Here is a 23,554-nt window from a genome sequence, read left to right as displayed (position 1 = left end):
AAAAACATGAAGTGAGATCTATGAAATTAATTGGATAGCTCTAAGATCATTAATAGTTATGATAATTTTTTAATATTGCTCTGATTTAATTTTTTTTTTTTAAGTTTTATTCCATATATATTCATGCAAATTCATATACAGAATCTAGATGTGACAAGATTGTGGTCCTAATTACTTCATCTGTAGGTATGTGTGTATACATAGATACAATACACACATGCTGCATGTGGATATGCTTACTTTTGCTGGGTTACAGTGTGAATCCTACCTCTTAGTGCAGTGCCATCCACAGCAACTTCTGGGCATGTGTTTTTCATGGACTCTGGATGATTATGTTTGGCTGGTAGCTTTAAAACTTATTTTTCTTCAGGATGCATTTGCTTTGTGAGCTCATGCTACAGGCAAACTTGTGTTTTTATTATAATATTTAGGGTTGATGTTAAAACTCAGTTTTCCCTTCCTATCCTGTATATGTTATATCCTGTATATGTGATTCAAATGGTAGTTAAACGAGATACTTTTCTTTTCTGCAGAAGCAGTTGTGAATGATGCTAACAGTGAAAATAAAGCAGGAGCTGCCGATATAGCTGCAAGCCAGCATGTAATGGTGTGTGCTCTCCAAGAACTGGGTAGTCTGGTTCAGAGTCTGAATGCCACTGCATCTCCTCTTATTCAAGAACCCTCTATAGGTATGCAGGTAAACTTAAATAGGTTGAGATATTTGAGCAGTGGATATGAAATATGATTACAATCTAGTTAAATAGAAAACTAATGTGTAAGAAAGAAATCAATTAAACTGTCATCCCCTGTAGTACTCTCTATAGCTGAGTTTGTCCTGCTCACTGTGTATAGTACCCTAACTTTAGTTTGACAGTTTCAAGTAATTTTTTTGATGGAAGTTTTGCCTAAAGCTCCTTTTCAGGATGAGTAAAATTGTGATTTTTAGCATCAATGAGTTTCCAATAATGGTATTGAAGGAAATAGATTGTTTTACTGTACAAGGTCTGAAATACATGCTTCTGGAAAGCAGTATTTCCTTGATAGATTTTATTTTATTTTTTTAACCTGAAGACTAGGGGCATTTTGTCAGGAGATGAAGCTGTGGATAGTCCCGTTTAAAAAGCTTGTTATTTAACCTGAGTTGACCAGGGCTGGTGTGGGATTTTCTTCTTGCTTGTTTTAACATCTGAATCCACATTTGTAATGTGGAACTGTAGTCCTTATTTTTTTATTTTATTTTATTTTTTTTTGGTTTGTGGATACCCATGTTTTTTTCCAGCGGAACTGCAAGCTAATGCTAATAATGCTTCTGGGTTTCCTTAAAGAAAAAGGCAAAGTTATAAAAACTCAAGTACTGCAGTTCTGGCATTCTTAAATTTCATGTTGCCTGTCTAATATTGATGCAGTTTACGTGTTTACGCATGTGAAAAAGCATATTGTAATTTTAAAACTATAAACTCTTTCCTGTAGGCCTGTTGGAGACAGTAACTTCAGTTCTTCTTCATCCCAGCATGGCTGCTCGACTTGCTGCCGCATGGTGTTTGCGGTGTGTAGCTGTGGCGTTGCCTTTTCAGTTGACTCCGTTTTTAGATAGATGTGCAGAAAGACTCAACAATCTGAAGACTTCCCCTGAAGCTGTCAGTGGCTACAGTTTTGCAATGGCTGCTTTATTAGGTGGTGTGCATCAGTGTCCCTTAGGCATTCCTCATGCTAAAGGAAAGGTGAGATAATTATCTTCAGGTGGGAGTGCACAGAGAGAGCTTTTTTTTTTTCAAGAAGTAATTGTTTTGCAAAATGTCTAACATAGTAACAAGTTAAAGGGTCATGAAATTGGCCTTGTACCTAGCAAGAGCAATGGTCAGAGTGCTTGTTTGTAGCATTTCAGTTAAAATATTTACCAGCTTTTTTTTCCCATCCCTCTTCCAAATTTGCATTCTTGTTGGTCATATTAATGAATAATTACTCAAAAGAATGTTACTGTCTGTATTGTCATGTGCAAAGGCCAATTATCTGTATGAAATGTAACCTGCTCTTTATAGAAGATCGATTTAAATTTTACATAAGATTAGTAAGAGTGAATTTGTAGGAGTGGCTTAGTTTATTTTTTTGAAATCCATTTTTATGACATTGCAGATGGTGGTTAGTATTGCTGAGGATCTGTTACGAACTGCTGCACAGAACAGCAGACTTTCCTTGCAACGGACTCAAGCTGGATGGCTTTTACTTGGAGCACTTATGACTTTAGGTTTGTAAAAACAGTTGTATTTGGTTTTGTTATAATGCTTGCCCAACGTTTCTGGTTATCCACTCTAGCAAATAGTTGCTATGTATAATCAGTACAGTGTCTAGTACTAGGGCATTGATACCACTGGAAGCAGTGTTAGTTCATTTGTGTCAGCGGTGATGCTCACGATGCAGAAATACTAGAGTTCATGTAAGCTGAAGGGTAATAGAAGGTGACATAACTTTAAAAAAAAAAAAAATCTACTCTGGTTGTTTTTGCTTTGTTTTGGAAACCTAGCATTTAGTCATTCTATGAAAAGTACTAATCAGTTCAGTGGTGCACAAGAAACAAACTGCAAATAAAATATAATTAGCCTTTCAATAAGCTGCAAGCATATCATGGGTGAGCAGTAATACTGATTAGGGGTGTTAACAGTTTAAAAGCTATTCAGTTGTCTTTAAAAACAAAACAAAACAAAGCAACCTTATGTACGACTGTTTATTTATGCCATCACAGAAATATTGGATGCTATATTTTGACAGGTTATAAAGTGAATTTTATGAATTTTGCAGCAATCTTTTTTTGTTCATTTGTTTCTGGTTTTATAATGGAAAATGTGATAAAGCTTTGATATGTCCTTCAGTATCTTGATCTCTCAGCAAATGCCATTTATGTTTTGTATTCTCTACATCATTCCATTGTTGCCAACATTTTGCTAACAGTGTAGCACTATTTTGCTTGTCCTCCAATATATTTGTAATGCACTTGCATTGGATTTTTTAGAGCTTTTTCAGAAGCTTGCTTTAAATTTGACTGAAAACTATGTTTATAGTCAGTAACTGTCATTTATTTTTCTATCATATGAATAAGTTGCAATAGGCTAAGGAGCTTGCCTTCATAACAGTAATATAAAAATAAGACTTAAAAGTCAGAATAAAAAGACAAGTGTCAGCAGTTACATATATGATTCAGCATATAGATTTGGCTAGTCCCTATTTTTAGTACTAATATCAACAAACAGACTTACCTTCACTGTATAGAACATTTGTAACCTATGAATGAGAGAACAGTGAAGAATAAAGGAGATTCAAGTAGGGAGATGTAGGAAGAGAAGGGAAGTAAGAGAAAAATAGTTATAAGAGCAGATGCCTTCATGGCAGATTTTTTGTGCTTAGTTTAATACAAATTTTTATTATACAGTCTTCTATTGATTTATTTTTATAAATAGGTCCTTCTGTTGTTCGATATCATCTCCCTAAGATGTTGCTGCTATGGCGAAATGTGTTTCCACGTTCTCTGAAGGAGCTGGAGGCAGAAAAGGCAAGAGGGGATTCTTTCACATGGCAAGTAACATTGGAAGGCCGTGCTGGAGCTCTGTGTGGTAAGAATTTGAAATTTCAAAATTTACAAGCACACAGTAAAACAGAACATGGTCGTAAATATTATAGAGAAATCTGCCTTAGCTTCCCTTCTTTCTCTGAACATGAGTAAGACTTGTCAAATTTTCACCAGGGACCTATTTTTGGTATGTAGTCTTATGAATATGTCACACATGGAATAAATATTTTTAATTGCTGCTTTTTTATATCCTCTTCGGATCTGTACGTTGCTTTATACTTCTGAGTAAAATTTTAATTTATATTTTGTTAATAGCTATGAGAAGTTTTGTTGCTCACTGTCCTGAGCTCCTTACTGAGGATGTGATCAGGAAGTTGATGACACCCATAGAATGTGCCATGACAATGATGTCACAGTAAGTAGACAGTTTAAAAAAAAAAATAGAATGTATTTGTGTTACCTTTAGAAGCACATTGTGAGATAAAGAAATGGTCTTTTGAAAAAAAAAAATATATATATTATATATATATATATGTATATATATATAATATATATATTATATAATATATAAAATATAATAAATATATATTATATAATAAATATATATTATATTATATATTTTATAATATATATATTATATATATATACATATATATATCTCAGTACTGAGAGGAAGTTACTGGTCTATTCTTCTGCTGTTTCTGCTTTTTGTTTATGTTTATTTTTACCCAGAGCTGAAACACTAGGACTACTTTGTTTTAATTCAGGTTCCCAATTTTTGTTTTCTTAACTGTGTTTTGGATTTTCAATGAGCTTTTTTACTTCCAGGTTTGCTTCATGTTGAAAAGACAAGAAAGTTAAGTTACTGGTATACTAGATGTTAACCAATAAATATACTTTTACAAAAGGTACTAATTAAAGGATTTGAAATATTTTACAGAATAAAAGATAAAACACAGGTTGGGCTTCTTTGTTGTTGTTGTTTTCTTTTGTTTAAGCAGCAGTTTAAATTGAAATTTAAAAAAATTTTTTTTTTTGGAATTATTTCCAAGAATTAGTTATTTGAGTAATGCTGAAGTAACTCATCAGAGTAGTTTGTTGAACACTGTTTTCCTTTTCTGGCTAGTGGCATATCTTCTCAAAAGAAATAAGAAATATTCTTTTCAGTAACTGCAATGTTTCTGTCTGTCTCTGTTTTTGGATACTGTAGCATTCCATCGGTAATTAAAGCACATGGAGCTCATCTGAAAGCTAGTGCAGCGATGGTCCGTTTAAGACTTTATGATATATTGGCTTTATTACCTCCAAAGACATATGAAGGTATGTTGGTTTTTTTTTTGACAGTGATTGTTAAAGTAAAAGTTGTACTTTGAGTGTCTTTTTGGTGATATCTTTATTTGACCAGCCATGTAGCACTAGGTGGCTGAGTAAAAAGTACACATCTGTCTTTTCCTAAAAGTTTAAAAAAGCAAATTGAGTCCAACCAGGCATATATAAAGACTTCCACAGAACTGCAGTTTCAACCAAATATCTGTTTCCTTGCTTAAATGTGCAAACATTTATTAATTCATTATGTCTACATGATCATGTGGATGAGCCAGATTTTGCAGAATCTGGATTGTCATCCTGAGGGGGCTGGCCTGATCTGTAGCTGAAATGTTTTGGATAAAAAGCAATAATGATACTTTTTAATGTCTGTTGTCTTAGGATCATTTAATGCACTTCTTCGTGAATTGGTAGCAGAATTTACTTTGACAGACAACTCTGCTAATACAACCACATCACTCCTGAGGTCTCTTTGTCATTACGATGACAGTGTTCTTCTTGGCTCTTGGCTGCAGGAAACTGATCATAAGTCCATTGAAGACCAGGTAATGTAAAAACAGAAGAATATGAATACAAAAAAGAAGCAAGTGTTGCTATGGGAATCTCTCTTGATAAAGTTTTTCAGATAAGCTACCAGTGTTGACACAATTACCTTTTTTTTTTTTTTTTTTTTTTTTTAAAGAAAGTAGTCAATTGATTAGATGTGTTTCCTGAAAGAATGATGGTTAGGAAGTATTTTCATGGTGATAGGAATGCTAGTAATCATAATACCATTTCTAAATTTTTCTGGGTAGAGAATCATTACAACCCAAATGGACCATTTAGTATACTGTATTGTAACTCAGTGCTCTGAGTGAATGAATAATCTTTTTTCTGACATGTCGGTTTGTGGTCAGAAGCTGCTACTTCAGAAGGTCCTATGGGTATCAGAAATTAAATACATACATGTATCTGATTTCCATATCCTCTACCAGGAGTCATAGTTTGTGCACTTACCCAGATGCTAACTGGTTTTACCCTCAGGGATTTAACTGGCCCTGTAAATGCTAATGCATGCGTGCATGGAGACACTGCAGTTGCTTTTAATTGTTTGTAAGGTAGTTTATTGTTCTTAGCTACTGCATACATCTTTTGGTTATCTCTAGATAAGATTTTTATTTGCAAAGGTATATTCAGAGGTATTCACATATGTGGCATTTTGCAGCTTCAGCCTAACAGTGCATCTGGAAGTGGTGCTTTGGAGCATGATCCATCTTCGATTTATTTGCGTATCCCTGCTGGTGAAGCTGTACCTGGCCCCCTTCCGCTAGGAGTATCTGTCATCGATGCATCTGTGGCTCTTTTTGGTGTGGTTTTTCCTCATGTCTCTTACAAACATAGGTCAGTTTACATTTATATTCAAATTCAAAATTCAATGAGGTCTGTACTGTTTTTAGCTATGAAAAGATCTGGCTGGGGAACTGCAGAGTAGCTATGTATCTAGATTGTTCATTGTACTCCTGATCTTGGTATCTTTTAGGGAATGCTCCTCACAGTAACACTTCACAGCATGAGGTTAAATGGGAAAAATAATAGGAACAGTAATAGGAACATGGAACCTAACATTGTTTTGAATGGTAGTGGAGAGGCAGCATTTTTCCAGTCTTGACCTCATAACTTTCTAGTTATACAGCCAAATGTATCTGAATAATGGCTTTCTCTTTGTGGTGTTTTCTCCAAAAATGGGGATGAATTAATCTAAAAGAAGAGTCAGCAAAGTGACGTTCAAAATAACACTACCTTTTCTGCCTAAGGTGAATGCCTTCTGCAGCCCCTGAAGCATAAATTCTATGACCCAATTTAAAAGGCCTTTTGGTTGTGTGCAGTTTTTACCAGCTGTGTTTTGGTTTGCATTTTGAAAGAATGTCACTTAAATTATGTTCTTCGTTTTAGATTACAGATGTTGGATCACTTTGCTGAATGTGTCAAGCAGGCTAAAGGTGTTCGACAGCAAGCTGTGCAGCTTAATATCTTTACTGCTGTTCTTAGTGCCTTGAAGGTAAAACCTGTGAACTTGTAGTAGATACGAAAATTCAGCAGTTTAGTTTGTAGACTTGTGTTCTGTACAAAAGGCTGTTAGAAGAACATTGCTGAAGTTAATACTTAAACTTTTGGAAACAAAACCCAGACCTTGCAAATTCCCTCCCTCTCTCCCCTCCCCTCTTTTCAGATGTTCTTTGTTTTAGCTCATCTGCATGTATGAGTACAAAGAATAGATGAGATTCATGTCTGTATAGTATTGTCTTTATCTTCTTTTTCACCGCTCTAATTTTCTTTGCACTGTACTTAGGGATTTAAATACTTTGTCATACATACTCAAAAAAAAAAAAAACACCCCTCATATCTTTGCAGATGAGTATTGTGCAGGTGAGGCTCATGGAAACACAAAGATAAACTTGGGTCTCCATTTTAGATGTCTGAACTATTTATTCTTTAGACTCCTTAATATAATATAGAATTTTAAATGCTTATGCTCAAGTCCCACTGACTTCATTACAATTATTTGTGCTCTATCTGTGCTTGGAAATCTATCCTCATGCTATGAAGTCAGGAATCTAGACAGTAAGTGAGAGAAGTACTTGGTTTCAGTGACTTGTATTACCTCGAGGCTCTGTGGAACAGTGTCTCAGTGTAAGATTTTCTTTCTACTTGTCACATTTATTAAGGTATTTCAAGATTTTTTTCTGATGTTCTGTATGGATTTCCAATTCATGAGTCTGTCAGATTTTCCCCCATTATGTCATCATCCTTCAGCTTCAGGGCAACTGAGTCCTGTGCACTGAGGAAGCTGTCCTTATGGAAGTGTTAGACTGTAATTAAAGATTGGATGGGTTTCTTCTTGTCTGACCTTTGCCATCCAAACAATGACTGCCTATCTTCAGCTGCTTTTTAATGGGTCTCTGATCCCCACTTGATGGGGAGAGAGGACTGTCTATGGAGAGTGAATTGTCCCACTTCTTTTAGGATGCAATGACACACTCTTCTCCCTTGACTATAAGATAATTACCCAGGCTTTTTAGCCTAGGTGTCTCATGCTTTAGATAGTGAATGGCTCCCTCTTCAGTTTGGTTCCTAGCTTTCAATTAAGGCACCTCAGCCCTGATGTACAGCTGAAGGGCATACTGCTGTGTTTTAACTCAGCAGGCAGCTAAGCACCATGCAGCCACCTGCTCACTCTCTGTCCCTCCCCACCAGTGGGACTGGGGAGAGAATCGGACTGGGGGTGTGGAGAAGTAAAAACTGTTAGGTTGAGATAGTTTAATAGGATGGAAAATGAGGGGAAAATAATATTAATGATAAAAGAATACACAAAGCAATTGTAAATCAAAACACAGCACCATAGCAGTTATTGGGAAGAAAATTAACTCTATCCCAGCTGAAACCAGGACACAAGCCCATTTATGTATGTGATCTGGAGCATTTTAATTAGAGTACTCTGGGAACTGGACTGCAAAATCCTGGCAGACTTGGGCAAAACACATTTTCGTATGAACCTTTAGTTGGGTAAAGTTTTTATAGTAGCAGCAAAAGTCAGTTCCCCCCCCCCCCCCCCCCCAAAAGCTGCCTGTGAAATGTCAAGTCTTTATGTAGAACTTAGTAGAGTTTTTGAAAAGAAAGTTGTCACAGATCTCACACTGGCAAAGGCTTCTCTTCCTTGCTTTGTCCTTAGAAATATGAGCCATGCTGAAAAATGAGACAAGTTGAAAGCTATTTTCTGAGAAAGGAGCTTGGGATTTCCCATGCCATGCCAAAAGGCCAAAGAACTGTCAAAAGTTTAAGAGCTGAAATGAGGATTTCAGAACAGAAAATGAGAATCTATGGTAGAGCCATCAGCTTCTTCCTCTATAACACATGCAGTGCTTCACATGTATTTGATTATTTTTCCCAAAGTAAAGACTTCTTTAAAGTTATAATGGAAGGTAGTGTGTTATTAAAGGAATATGGAAACCGGAGAACCTGCAGAAACAGTGTTTAGTGTTATTGCTCTGTAACACACTTATATAGCATACAATATACAATTTCAAATATATAAATGTTAAGAAAAAATGTTCTCATGTACTTAAAATCTATTTGATTCTTGAAGAAATGCAACTTAGCTGTGTTTTTTCTGTCTGATAAAGAGATATTACAGTTAAATTTAAAGCACCCCCCCTTCTTTTCTTATCTTTTCCTTTGGTTATCCTGTGTCAAGCCAGCTGCTAGTTAAGATTCAGTAGCATTGAGGTGTGTGTGTGTAACACTATAATGAATTTGATAACAAAGACTGGTGTAATGCATCTTCTGTATGTGAAATAGGTAGAGTGCTGGCAAAGCTAAGACTGTGTTTTTGAGTTTTAAATATGTAATTTTTAACTGAAGATCTTACAGTAGTGTTGCTCTTTCCTTCCTCCCCTGATTTGGAATGTTTGATATTTTTTTTAATTGTTCATGTAGGGTTTAGCTGAGAACAAAAGCACATTAGGACCAGAAGAAGTTCGCAAATCTGCTCTGACGCTGGTGATGGGTGCCCTTGATAATCCGAATCCTATTCTGAGATGTGCAGCAGGAGAAGCTCTTGGCAGAATGGCTCAAGTGGTTGGAGAAGCCACTTTCATTGCTAGAATGGCTCAGTACAGCTTTGATAAGTAAGTTGGCTTTGATTCATAAAGGGAAATAAAATATAGTTTGGAAAATTCTTCTATGAAATAGCATTTTTTTTTTTTTTACTCTTTCTCTCCATGCTTTATTATAAAGATTATATAGGTCTAAGAAATCTTGAAACAGTCTTCAAATTTGGATTTATTTTGTGTGATTCTTCCAGGAATAAAAGTTTATTTGTTACATTACTTGGAATGCAAAATGATACAAATGAAGGGTTTTTCATGAGTTACTTGTAAGGTAACTAAACTGCTTCAGGTAGATAAACTCAGCTTACACTAAGTATGCCTGTAGCATGAATTGTATGATAGAAAGATGTTTTGATGAAATAGAACCACTAACATATCAATTTAACTTACCTACTGGCCCATTTATTTTTTCTATATTCTGTCATTAACTCTCAGCTCTTTAGAAGGATACCTGGTACATATACCAAGACAACATATTTCCCAATTTCAGCTTAAATTTTAGACATCAGCCAGTCTGTGGATCTGAATGCTCCTACCTCAGGGCTGCAGCATGTCTTTTGGCTGGCCATGCTACATGAACATAGTCTCCTACCTCTGAGTAATTCAATTTTTCTCCATTATTTCATCTTGTAATGAAGTATATCATCTTCATGGTTGTTCCTTGAATTTCCGCTACTGGGACTCTTCCCTTGGTTTCTTATGCAGGACTCAAGTTAACAATGGTTGCCAGTCTGTTGACACTGCCAAACCATTTTTCCATGTATGGCATTTGCATTTACTTTCTTGCTGCTGCTGCTGCTGTTGTTGTTTACTAATGGCTATGAGCGTGCTTCTCTGACATGTATAGACAACCAGGAGAAAAAAATCTTTTTTCTAACTAGGATATCCTTCTTCTATCTCTTTTTTTTTTTTTTTTTTTTTTTTTCTGATGAGGGTTTTAATTATAGTTGACATGTATGTGACATGCATTCTGAGCAGAAGAATTGTGGAAAACACACAGCGAGTCACTATTTCATGCAGCTAGGTCATTCAGAATGCTATTCGTGTTTTAAGTTCATTAATAAAAATACTACTACAAAAGCTATTGGAAAAATCTCAGAATGCAGCTATAGAAAAAGGCAGCTGTATTAAGCTGTCTGCAGTGGAAGATGAAGCTGTGGATTCCATCATAATTTCTGTGTATGTTTTGTCATTTTTTTTGTTCTTGATTTCTTTTCACTGCAGTGGCCTAGCAATGACTCTTATGATTACTAAATCAGTCTACTGTGAAACATTGGTAAACACTGGGCACTTTTCCTATATTCTTATACTTCTAAAACACTTGCTCATCTAAAATGTCAAGTTACGATCATGAAGAAAGAAAATCACTAAAATGTATTTTTTTTATTGACATGCTTTATATGTATTCCAGTTTAATAGCAGCATAGGTTATGTATATTGGTTTTGCTTTTCTGGTTAAGGCTTCTTACAGTCGTGTAACACGGACAGCAAAATTCTGTTAGAAGCAGTCGTTTGCACAGTTATGGTACTTGAAGAGTTTTTGTAATAAATCTAGTGAATTACATGACATGTTTTTATTTAAATGTTTACAGGTTAAAATCTGCTCGAGATGTTGTATCAAGAACGGGACATTCTTTGGCTCTGGGTTGCCTCCATCGATATGTTGGTGGAATAGGTTCTGGGCAGCATCTGAAAACTAGCGTCAGTATTCTCTTGGCTTTGGCACAAGATGGAACTTCTCCTGAAGTCCAGGTAAAAAACACAATTACCACAGAATTGTTTTTAAATGTTCAGGATTAGAATTCAAAGTTAATTCTGACAGAACATTCCTCTTGACAATGTGGAGTTGAATGGTAGAAGGAAAAATGCTGCATCTTTCTTTACTGCAGCAATGAAATCTATCAAAGCATTAGAATTACCAAAGAAGGGGAAAAGAGGAAATCCTTTTTGAGTAAAAGCCACGTCTTGTCTGTAATTATTGTTCTTCAAAAATCATGCTGTAATTCTACCATAGAACAGTTAACTTCCAGCCATTCTTTTTTCAACTTAACTCAAGGAAATGATTGTAAGTGACTGCTGTGCTTTAGCAGCAGGAAATTGAATGCCATCCTTGATTAGGGGTACCTTATACCCACAGATTGAGAAGGTGAAGCCTCCAGTAACTACGTGAAGACATAAATGCATGTTCATCTTGGTTTAAATTATGAATTTGATAGAACAAAAAATAGTGGTTTTTGTTTGTTTGTATTGCCCTCAGGGCAATAAGAAAATAACCTATGCTTTTGCAGCTTGTTGTTTGGGAAAACAAGACTAGCTTTGTTTGGAGATAGATGTTAAACAAACAAACAAAACAACAACAACAACAACAAAAAACACAACACTAAATGCAATTTAAAGTCACTTTTAAATTTCCTAAGTTTATTCACAGTAAGTCAAAGTTCAGTTTGCATATATAACCTAGCTTTATGTGTGAGCAAATAATTTTAAAGCATGTACTTGCTAATCATTCATCTTTAAACTGGAAGGAGTTACTGCTTTATGAAAAACTTGAATTATAAAGGGCAAGGATTTAGAAGCCAGGTGGAATTTGTATGCCTATCTTATTTTCTACTAAGAGTATGATAACAGGCAACTGTGAAAAGCTAAGCTTTTACATCTCATCTGCAATGTAGGTATGCAGGAGCTGTATGTGAACATGAGCAATGGAAATTCACAAAAATGAGAATGTACATACAGCTGTAATGTACTACATACGTGCTTAGGACTGTTAAAATAGCTTCATGTGATTGCTAGTGTTAATGGGTTTTGGGTTGCATCAGAGAGGACGAAAACTGAGCAATTTTAAGGGAAATTTTCTAGCTGATTCTTAAGAATCTAGCTTTGTAACTGTAATACTCTCTTAACATAATGTCTCTTCAGTGCAATTGCATCGCATTTAAATGAAGAAAGTTCTGAAATGTGATCACTTAATAGGATCTTTTGGAGAGATATCTCTTGCTTTCAGGTCTGTCAGAGACGCTGATGTCACATGAAACTTTAGTGACCAAAAATTCTTTTTCTTGCTTGGACATTTGCAGTAAATTATTTTGTAATTTACTTATAACTGAATAGGTTGATTTTTTTTTTTTTTTTCCTATCCCATAGTACACTGGCTGTATGTTTAAAGTGCTGCTTTCTTCTGCACCACCTAAAAAGAAAATTCATTGGAAAATGCATGAGAATTTTTCAGCTAGTCATGGAAATCAGTTTCTACTTATAATATCACAGGCCCTACCAGCTAAGGACTTTGTCAGCTAATTGTCTGCTTCGGAATTTGGAATCTGCATCCAGTTCTACATCAGAAATGACTGCCTTTTTCCCATGTTAAAGGGTCACTTTTCTTCCCCAACCTCCCCTCCCTCCCTCCACTTTTTTAAAGTGGATGTGTTGTTTGTGTTTCTATTTTTCTTTCTCAAAGTGCTTGACCATTTCTTGCTCAAATACTTTGTCATCTTCGTTATCCACAAAAATGCTGGCAGCCAAACAGCACGCTAGAAATATCTCAACTCCCACTTGATTGCTTGAGTTTTTTTGGACATCTGAAACGCTTCTGGAGTAAGAGAAGCTAACTAGACATGTAAACAGGGTTGTGCAGAGCTAGGTTCAATCTACATACATACTCGTTTTCTAAATGTATTACTCAAAATATTCTTCCTTTTTTTGTTTTCGTAGACCTGGTCTCTCCATTCACTTGCCTTGATAGTAGATTCTAGTGGACCAATGTACCGTGGATATGTGGAGCCAACGCTTTCTCTAGTTCTTACTCTGCTCTTAACTGTTCCACCATCACATACAGAAGTACATCAGTGCTTAGGCCGATGTCTTGGGGCTATAATAACTACTGTTGGGCCTGAGCTGCAAGGTTAGTGTTAATTTGAAGAGGAAGGGAAATTAACTTGTATAAAGCCAATGCATCGTGTCCTTAAATGGAAGATAATCAGTTTTTGTTTATTGTGGTTGTGGGTAGTAGGGGAAGGCTTTGACAAATCCAGGGTCCTGGAAGGAACCTCAAGTCTGTTTTATGTCTACTGGTGGTTCCTTTATTTTTTTCCCTTCACACCTCAGTTTGAGATTTATATAAAGAAGTTACAGTGATGTATGGTGTTCTGGTTAATGACAAACGTGCATGGTAAGTAAAAGATGAAAAACACCCTTGCTGTGTGTATGTTTTATGTAGGGCAAGATTTTTCCTTTGCTTCTTCAACATAGTGGTAGTTTTATTTTTGACTGATGGCAAGAGCTTAAGTTTGACATCATTGATAATGTGAACAATAACTCATTTCCACTTATTCTTGTTATTCTATCACAGTACTTTACCACAGAGAATAAGATCTTGCCGTGCCAGTACACTGTATCCCAAGTTATGTGGCTCAGATAGCATGGATCGTTAACTTTCACCTAGTGGGATTTTTTAGGAATGTGTATAGGCTGGTTTTTACGTCAGTGTTATAGAGTCAGGCAGTAGTACAATTTTAATTCTAAATAATTGGGCTTACAATTCTACTTTGGAAATGTCTCTAGATGACTTAATTTAACTTGATATCTGCTTGCTGTATAACAAGATCTTGATTTGAAGTGTCATGAACTTTATTAATAAAGATACTTAGGTGGAATATCTTCTGCAAGTTACATTTTGCTGTAATTCAGTGTTGTGTTTTTTTTTTTTTTAAATGTCATGCTGGTTAATTCTTAAGATATGGAATGGAATTATTTTTCAGATTAAGTTCTGTTCTTTCAAATGTGTGTCCTGTTAGAACAGCTTGACTCATCTGATGGAGCTAACAAAAATTACCTGCAGATACATATGCTAGCTTACACATTGTCTGATATTTTAGGAAATGGCTCTGTGTATGAAATGTTGTCCATATATATGGCCACATATAGAAGATGTTCAGAATTGAAATGCGAATAACTTTGCTAGTTTCATGTCCTGGGAAGATATTCTTAAAATATTTCCAGTTGAAGATCATTGATCCAAAATTTCATTTGGACAGAGTATTATTTAACCTATTATTTCAACAGAGAAATTGAAACACACTCATGATTCTTTCAAGTAGTGTGGACGCTATTTTGCAGTAGGAATTCAGAAAATTTGCATGTTAATTTTGTGAACTTTTATGCATTAAAATATGTTTAAAGGTTTAAAATCTACAGCTGTCATAGCAAGATTTTTCTATGTTAAGGATATCATATTATTATTATTAGGTAATGGAGCTACAATTTCAACAATCCGTTCGTCCTGTTTGGTGGGATGTGCGATCACACAAGACCATTCAGACTCGCTTGTTCAGGCAGCGGCCATATCCTGCCTTCAGCAACTACATATGTTTGCACCACGGCACGTCAACCTGTCCAGTCTGGTTCCAAGTCTTTGTGTGAGTACAAAATGCATCCCTTCTGTTCCTCAAAGTTTTGTGTACGTGCCTAGTAGAGAGGGCATAGGAGAAGCACTTTGCAAGATGCCAAGGATACCCATATATAACAAGCAAGCCACATTTGCAAAACATTGGAATGCAATAAAGGGACATCTGTCCCCAAGTTATTTTAGAAGCTTTTCAGAATGCTGCCCAAATTAAAGTCATAGGGCTGGATTCACTTTTACACTAGGTAGCACAAGGTAGCAAGCATTTTTAGAAAATCACTTGTTACAAAGATGCTGAAATGCCCTGTTCCTTCCAACTGACTGCAGGCACAAATGGAAGAAGGTGAGCTTGGAAAAGGTGGGAGATTCTGGATTGTTTTTTTAACTGCTATTAGTATAGCAGGTGCTGACACTCAAATTCTTGTATTGCTATTGTGATTAACATTGCTCCCCCCATTAGTGTTCTGTCAGCAAATCCTGGCTTAAGCCAGGAAATGAGGCAGTGGCTAGAAACCAAAACATACAGAATACTACTATAAGAGGAAAGGTGGTGTGTGTGTTTTCATTTGTTTCTTTATTGCTATTGTTTATTTACTTCTTAATTGTTTTAGGAGGGTTTAGCAGTCTAATACTAAGAAGTTTGAAAAATACTCCCTGAAGTTGGTTGGGTGTTTTGCAAAGTTGATTGTATTGTTCACTGTGGAGCTAGTGGTTCTGTGTCGTGTGAAAGAATAGAATCCTTCTTATGTCAGCACTGGAACTGTTTCATGGTCTCCCTTCCAGACTTCCCCTAGGGTATCCTCTCATTGTTACATGGTTCAGCCCCCACCTGTACTCTGGAACACTACTGTGCAGTGTGTTCCCAGAGTCTGTCAATTGTCCTTGCACAAAATTTTGCATGACAGATATGCGATATATCCATAAGTAGCTAGGCCCTTCTGTATAAATACCATGCACAATCTGACATTCTCTCTAGCCAGTTACTCATTAAGTACTAGTGGGTAATATTTCAGAAAGTGAAGTCAATGTAGGTATGACAAGTGGTGTTTTGAAAACATTTCCCGAGCTTTTCTGCTGTTCTTTACATGTTCCTTAATGAATGGTCCTTTTGTTAAACAAAAGCTATTTTGCTTCTGTTTTTCCAATCCCTTACTTTCAAGTCTTATGCAGTTTGATAAATTTTCCTATGAATTGTCTTGTGCGTTTCATTTTACTGTAAACTTAGATATGTAGCCAAAGTCTGCATTGCCCTGCCCTATTAAAGTTTTCATAACTTTCCAACTTGCTTTTGTATGGAGTTAATGCCAGATACCAAAATTAAACTACAGAGCTGCACAATCTAGTTTCCTTTCTGCTTTCCTGCATTGGCATCATAAACACACAGTTGTTTGTTTTGCAACTGAAAACAGGGAAAGCTCTTTCCATTAATTAAATGCTGTAAATGTTCTGTGTTTTATTTCTGAAATCTTGTACAGAAATCTTGTAAGACTGAAATCTTGTACATGTATATTCACGCACAGAATAAAGATGTACTGTTAAAGAGCTTTATAAACTACACAGCCCTTTCATTTAGGGTTGCAATTTCCATCCACATAATAACCTAATACTGAGAAAGCAAATGTGTATTCAGTTTATTAAAACAATTTCCTCAGGGTAAATAAAGAATTAGTTTCTTAAAGAGCCCTCTTCATCTCTTCCACTGTGGAAAAACATACAGTTCTCTGTGTAACTACTCTCTGTGCTACTACCTCTCAAGAAAATAGGTACCATGCACAATTCTTCAATAAGAAAAAAAATACTTGCTTGTACTTGAGATGATTTCAAAGAATTGGAAGCCTGGTATTTGTTAGCAACAAAACCTGAAGCTGTCTTCTTGACAGGCATGTATAAAAAATTACGCTATAAATCCTGGTACAAGCTTGAAATGGAAATTTTTATGGTAGCTGTGTGGTGCAGCTGGTGGTGCCTTTTTTTTTTATTAAAAAAAAAAAAAGTGATCCATAGCACAATGTGATGGGGAATAGTATTCTAGAGTATAACAGATTGGAAAGTATAATTAGTCTAAAATCATAGTGGCACAGTGTCAATACTTACGCTTTTAACAGATAACACCTGTCAATTCTGTATACGTCAGCTTTATTTTCAGATTTGTGCATTATAGAAAGTGCTTACTTGTGAACTTTAAAGACCTTGTAAAGAGTTTGGTACCCAGCAGCTCACACGGGGGCATATAATTGTAAAGTAGAATACTGTTAGTCCTTAGCAGCACTTATTTATGGGTATGGAGATGCAGCAGTTCACTCACCTGTAATGGTTCTGATTTAGGTTCACTTGTGCAGCTCCCACTTGCTCCTTCGCCGTGCTGCAGTTGCATGTTTACGACAGCTTGCTCAGAGGGAAGCAGCAGAAGTATGTGAATATGCCATGAGCTTAGCAAAAAATGCTGGAGACAAAGAAAATAGCGGCATCAGTAAGTACTTCGTTCATGAGGGCCTTTTGTGACAGCTGAGTACGTGTATTCATGCATGCATGTGGTTTGCCTTCAGGACAAAAAAAAATCACCACACTCTAAAACCATCTCTGCCAGCTCTAATAACTTCTCTCCCCACCCCTGCCTACTGTAATTCAAGTTGATTTAATTTCACCTGTAATTAAACTTTTTGTGAAGTTCAGACTTAAACTTTTCTGCCCTATTAAGAATGGCAATCAGGTAGGGAATACATTGTATATACAATGGAAACATTTTCTCCAGTGCTTTAGGTCTTGCTCTTTTGAAAGTTGACTTCATTTGATGTTTTTTGATTGAGATACCTCGTGTTATTTTCTCTTAGCAGCACATCTACTAACTTGTGGACTTTGCTGGTTGGTTCAATTCTTGCATGCATCACTTCATTCTGAAAATAGGATGTTCAACAGTGTTGATCAGCAATGTCTTCTTCCTATGAATATAGAACTGTGGGGTTACGTAGTATTAAATCCCACCAGTTAAGTTTGTCTCTAGAAAGACTTTTCAGAGTCAATAACATTAGGAGTTCTTAAAAAACTGATGGGCGTGTACCTTGAAGAGATGCACATTTGTGTTTTTTGTTTCTTTTTGAAAGTAATTGTATAAGCTGTTACATGCCTTACAAAAAAAAAAAAAAAAAAAAACAAAAAAAAACCTATAGTAAAGTCTTTTTAAAGCTAATTCAGAAGAAATTAAGTAACACCATAATGTATTATTGCCTGAACTATATGTGCATGAGTGCATAATGCCCGATTCTCAGTAGTTATTCCAAATTTTAAAACTCAGTTACTGATTTCAGGAAAGATTTCTCATTCTCATTTTGCAGATATTAATCCTTTTGCACCAGGAGCTGGTTCTCGACGAGATGGTCATTCCCGGCATCAGGGGGTTAATATAACAGAGACAGGCCTCGAAGGTGTCCTTTTTGGTATGTTGGATCGGGAGACTGATCGCAAGTTGTGCTCGGACATCCACGATACTCTGGGACATATGCTTTCATCGCTGGCAGTAGAAAACCTTTCTCACTGGCTAATGCTCTGTAAGGATGTCCTTGCAGCTTCCAGTGGTAAGTGTTCTGTACTATTCACATAAAAACTGATATTGCTTTAGTATTAGCATCTTCTGGAAGTATTTGTTTGGAACTTGTCCTTTCTAATTGTAAAGACGTGTTATAGCTTATGTTGTATATAGAATTTTGAGTATTATGCATTAAAAGCACTTAAAAAGAGGAAATCATTAATGTTATATTTTTAAAAAGTATGTTTTCTTTTAAGATTAGAAAATTAGCCACCTTCAAGTAGGATTTCCAGTGGAGAAGCAGAGTGATTATTGCCCTGACATTTCAGTGTCTTAGAAAAAGCAGAAACATGCTTTTTAGCCTTTGTACGTCAGGGCCATACAGAAGGAACAGTGCTGTACGTGTTCTGAGCTTTTCTGTATGAGGCTTTGAGGTACTGATGTGAAGATGGGTTACCATGGTGATGAAACTTCTTTGCTTGTTGCTCAGCTTTGCAGAGTTGTTTGCAAAGACCTTGTCCTCTGAGACCTTATTCCTGTTTTTTGGTTTGTAGGATGGTTGTGACGCAGATTCTGCTCATTTTCCTTGCATTTATGCTTGTTTATTGGCATATTGTGAGTTCATCCAAAAGCTCTTTCTAAATGTTGCCAGCTTTACGATTACTGATGAGTAATGCTACCAATGATTTCTTTATGCAATGTAGTTACCGTGCATCTACCCAGAAAGACCTCACTTCATGTGTTTGAGCTTAGGCTGTTCTTTACTTATTTTATGTGGGATAAGTTTTTAAAGTTTTGTATGTGGTTGTCTGATCTCCTCACTATTTTTTATTTTTTTTAGTCCATGAAATGATCTTTGGGAGATATTTAAATGCATTTCTCTCAGTTGTGCTTAAATAAGCAAGGAACATCATTTTGTACTCTTTCATACCACTAACTGGCACGTGAACAAAGTCTAGTTTGCTTTTTAAGCAGAGATTTACAAATCAGCCACATATGTTTTCCTGGATGCTTTCTGAAAACACTCCTGTTGTGATTTGGCTGTATCCATGTTTGATTTGCCATAGCGCCTCTCTATTGAATTACTTGGCTCTTCAGCTGCCTAAATTCAGACTTTCTAAGAAACATGCTTTAGTTGGAGAAGGCTACTTTTGCAATAACTTCTCATTCTCTAATTACTGCCAGAAAAAAAATTGTCAGTATTTTGGCATTTTGCTGATTTAGACCTTGTTATTGAGATTTTATGTTCTCACATCTGAATAGCCAAAGTGTATAAGCATGTTTGATGAGTTTTTGTCCCTTTTTTATTTTTAATGTGATCCCTGAAGCAATTTTATTGTCTGAAATGAAGTCTCACAGCCATGCTTACAGAAAATTTCCTGAATGTTAAGCACTCTTGATTGCTATCAATTGCCCACTTGGCTGTATATCTTGCCTGTGGTGTGAACTTTGTAGATTTGTTTTAGTTTAATATTCACTCTAGGTTTTACTTGAAAGAGGAGTGGAATAGTTAAAAGTTGAGGTTTTTCTTTGAATTGGAGCACGGTGGTCCGCTTACCCTGTTCCCTGACAGCTTAATAGGTTAATTTTCAAAGCTGAGAAGTTCAGATATAGGATTCAGCTATAACTGGTGTCTATGGGAGTTAGAGGTGAAAAACTTTACCGATATTCCTATGCCTTTCTGCATTTTTTGAATGTTGCAGTATCAACTGGAGAATTATTGTGTTTTGAATCTGAGCCTAAGGAAAGGCTTGGACATGTCCTTAGTCAGTCATCTTCTGTAGTTTGACACAGCAGTATTTTTATTTTAATTGTTCTCTGTTGTAGACATGAGCACTGCAGCTCCCTTGGGAGGAGGAAAGGATGAGGAATCAGAGAAGAAGGATGAGATGGATGATGATACCATGTTTACGACTCTGGGTGAAGAGGATAAAACCAAGCCATCTGTAGCACCTCGCTGGGCAACACGTGTATTCGCAGCTGACTGTCTGTGCCGAGTGATCATGCTGTGTGAGAATGCCAACAAGGCGCACTTTGACCTGGCGCTGGCTCGTTCAGCCAGACTTAAAAACCCAAAAAGTAATTATTGAATGTGTTTGGTTTGTTTCTCTTTTTATTTTTGACACCTCTTTACAGCTAAAGATTACACGACCAAGATAAAAACATAAGCAGCTAAAAAGTGAACTTCCTTTTATTCAAACAGTTAAAAACTAAGGAAAAGACAAAAACTGTAACCATTATAGTTACCGTACCATGAACAGAGTGATGTTTGGAGGATGTAACTTCTGACATCTGATTGATGTGCTTGGAGGAGGAGGAGACAAAAAAAAAAAAAAAAAAAAAGGGGGGGGGGGAAATGTGAACAGTTTTCACCAGTTTCAAATAGAAGCAGTAAACTTCTAGCTAAGTATATACGGGGGATAGTATCTCTGGGTTTAACCTAATGACAGCAATGAATTAGAATTCAGAGGTTATATTAGCATCTCCACAGCAAAGGGATGCTAGGAAAGAATTAAAAAAGAAGAGAGGAGGTCAGGTAACATTGCTGTAGTACTGGCTGCAGGGTGAGAGATGTGGGAGGAACATGGACCCAGCTGCTTTGTAAAGCTCATTCTTTTGGTATCCATGAAAGTGATGAATATTAAAGCTCAGGATTTGAAGATACTTTTATGACTTGGAGGATCGTAATTGAGAGGTCAGAGATGACATAGTTGTTTTGTGAAAAATGTATTTCAAACTGGTAGTGGGAGGTTTCTGTCTTTCAGTCATCCGTGTGTAGTGGTTCTGGTGCATAGTGATTGCTTTCACCCATGTGGCACAGTGTTTGTGTGCATGTAGACAGAGTATCATATATATAAGCATCCTTGAATAAGTAGGGCTTGTGGATTTTAGCACCTATGTTGCTAAGGGCATCTGTTCCAAATGGATATTTATTAGGTAGTTGCTTTTGTTGCTTTGATGCATTCTGGTTCCAGCACTATGCATTGGTTTTGAGAGAATCTTGTTTCTGATTTTTTTTAGAGACTGGGGTCGCTGTTTGAAGAGTGAAAGGGAAGAGCTTTGGGAAAGTCTATTTTTGAAACAATATTGCATTGTAGAGGCAAATCGTAATATAGCTGCTTTTGTTTTTTTTAAAGGATCCTGAAAAGGATTGCATAAAATAATCATAAGAATTAACATCTCCAAAATTATTAACAGTGAACTTGATGTGTTTGGTATCCTTATAAAAAGAAAAATTTAAATATCTCTATCCTCAAATTCAACTTCCAAAATATTTAAAATTTACTAATATATCTGTGATGGTCTGAACAAATAATGACAGTCTTTACCACTTGGTACTTTTTTTTAAAACAATTTTCAGTCTTTACTGACATGCCTTGGAAAACTTCAGCTAAAAATATGTATTTTTTTCTACATTGAGATGTGAAAGCATTTAGAGCTTTCGTCTTCCTGATTTTTTTTTTTATCACCCTGGATAGTATGGTTTTAAAAAATATATTTTCAAATTGGTTTTATACCATCTGGTAATCTCAAATTTAGAGTAAGGAAAGAAATAAAATGAATAAAAAAAGAGAAGAATCATTTGAGAACTTTACTGAGTTATGTATTCTTTTCTGTGTATTGTCTGATGCTGACTTGGGGCCTTGGGTGTTGCTTTTGGGAGCAGAAATAGAAGGGCTTAGTTTTTAGGTGTTTAAACATGACTAGGTTTTCTTTTATCAGCAGGGGTCACTATAAGCATAGGACTCAGGAATTGCCTGAAAGATTTTCTGTAAATATTGGGCGGGGGGGGATATTGCAGAAGTTAGCTTTACTAAATGATGTTCTAATCTCTTTTATGGTTCTCAGATACATTTGAAATATTCAATACGTTGGTTTTTTTATATCTCATATTCTACTTTTTTTTCAAATTTGTGCTTAATTTTTAAGGTCGTCTTAAGAATGAATTTGTACGTCAGTGAGAAAAATGTTTCAAGTATCTGTCACCTCAGCTATGTTTTAAGTTAATAAAATGGTCTTTTTGTTCTGTTCTGTTTTAAGATGACTTCTTAGTACTCCATCTCTCTGACCTTATTCGAATGGCGTTCATGGCTGCAACTGATCACAGCAACCAGTTACGAATGGCGGGTCTTCAAGCCCTTGAAGACATTATCAAGAAATTTGCATCAGTTCCTGAGCCAGAGTTTCCAGGCCATGTGATACTGGAGCAATACCAGGCTAATGTGAGACCTCCTTTATAACTTCATGAAACTGTATATTTATGCCAATATGCGAGTATTAGCTCTGAGAACATTTTGTAACTTCAAAAGACCAGTGAAGAGATTTTTTGTTTGAAAATGTACTGAAGAGACTGCTTTATTTACCTCTTAAAATTTGTGTATCTCTTCCTATTTATTCCAATTTATTAGCTGACAAAATTAAAAAATCAGTAGCTATTGATTTCTGAAAGCGAAATATTACAAATCAGACTTATTTTTTTTTTTTTGCCAAGAGTGACATTTCATTTGTAGAATTAAGAATCTGAAAGTAACACTGATTCAATTCCAGGTTGAACTTAGTAAATCTGTTTTTTTGGGAAGTAATAAGTACACTTCTGTTTAAACAAAAATGACAAAAGTATAGGAATAGGAGATAGACAGTTGAAGGTTTATTAGAAATATATAAGCCACATAAAATTAATCTTTCACCTGAGGCTTGATTGCAATAATGAGTACAGCTTAAGGCTGGTGTAGTAGGAGGGGAGGGTTTTTTCTTTGTTTACCTTCTTACTGGTTTGCGTTTCTAGTCAGTTTTGCTAGTTCTTGTTTAATTCAATAGATCTCAGCTTTGCTGACGATCGCATATGTGATTTGTTCCACTGACTTCAGTGTTTACATTTATCATAGGATAAATGCTTTCAAGATCAAGTTTTCACTTGGTCAGGTTCCCTACCTGGGAGCAACAGGGGGATCTTTCCCACACTAATAAGTATGAGAGAAATTTATAAAACGTTGAAGCATCAATTTACAATGAAAGAAGATATTTTAACACATTTGAATTTTATTTATTTTCCTCTTGGTCACTTTACTATTCTTACAAGCAGGTGAGGATATTAA

At 35.8% G+C, this 23,554-nt stretch overlaps 1 protein-coding gene across 5 annotated transcripts in view; it reads left to right on the top strand.

Annotated features, from left to right (window-relative positions):
• HEATR5B (HEAT repeat containing 5B) overlaps nucleotides 1-23,554 on the top strand; it is a 57,241-nt gene that overhangs the window by 10,010 nt on the left and 23,677 nt on the right. For all 5 annotated transcript variants that reach the window (XM_084512684.1, XM_084512686.1, XM_084512687.1 and 2 more), the window contains exons 9-25: nucleotides 534-689; nucleotides 1,471-1,721; nucleotides 2,134-2,245; nucleotides 3,453-3,605; nucleotides 3,878-3,977; nucleotides 4,773-4,882; nucleotides 5,270-5,433; nucleotides 6,093-6,268; nucleotides 6,821-6,926; nucleotides 9,362-9,552; nucleotides 11,127-11,286; nucleotides 13,246-13,435; nucleotides 14,779-14,948; nucleotides 17,261-17,405; nucleotides 18,268-18,507; nucleotides 20,286-20,537; nucleotides 22,500-22,681. In XM_084512684.1, coding sequence (XP_084368810.1) covers nucleotides 534-689; nucleotides 1,471-1,721; nucleotides 2,134-2,245; nucleotides 3,453-3,605; nucleotides 3,878-3,977; nucleotides 4,773-4,882; nucleotides 5,270-5,433; nucleotides 6,093-6,268; nucleotides 6,821-6,926; nucleotides 9,362-9,552; nucleotides 11,127-11,286; nucleotides 13,246-13,435; nucleotides 14,779-14,948; nucleotides 17,261-17,405; nucleotides 18,268-18,507; nucleotides 20,286-20,537; nucleotides 22,500-22,681 — 2,858 coding nt within the window. The remainder of the gene's footprint in view (nucleotides 1-533; nucleotides 690-1,470; nucleotides 1,722-2,133; nucleotides 2,246-3,452; nucleotides 3,606-3,877; nucleotides 3,978-4,772; nucleotides 4,883-5,269; nucleotides 5,434-6,092; nucleotides 6,269-6,820; nucleotides 6,927-9,361; nucleotides 9,553-11,126; nucleotides 11,287-13,245; nucleotides 13,436-14,778; nucleotides 14,949-17,260; nucleotides 17,406-18,267; nucleotides 18,508-20,285; nucleotides 20,538-22,499; nucleotides 22,682-23,554) is intronic.

This window comes from Aythya ferina, assembly GCF_964211825.1.
Source record: "Aythya ferina genome assembly, chromosome: 3".
Classification (NCBI taxonomy): Eukaryota; Metazoa; Chordata; class Aves; order Anseriformes; family Anatidae; genus Aythya; species Aythya ferina.
This window is presented reverse-complemented; position numbering and strand designations above follow the sequence as displayed.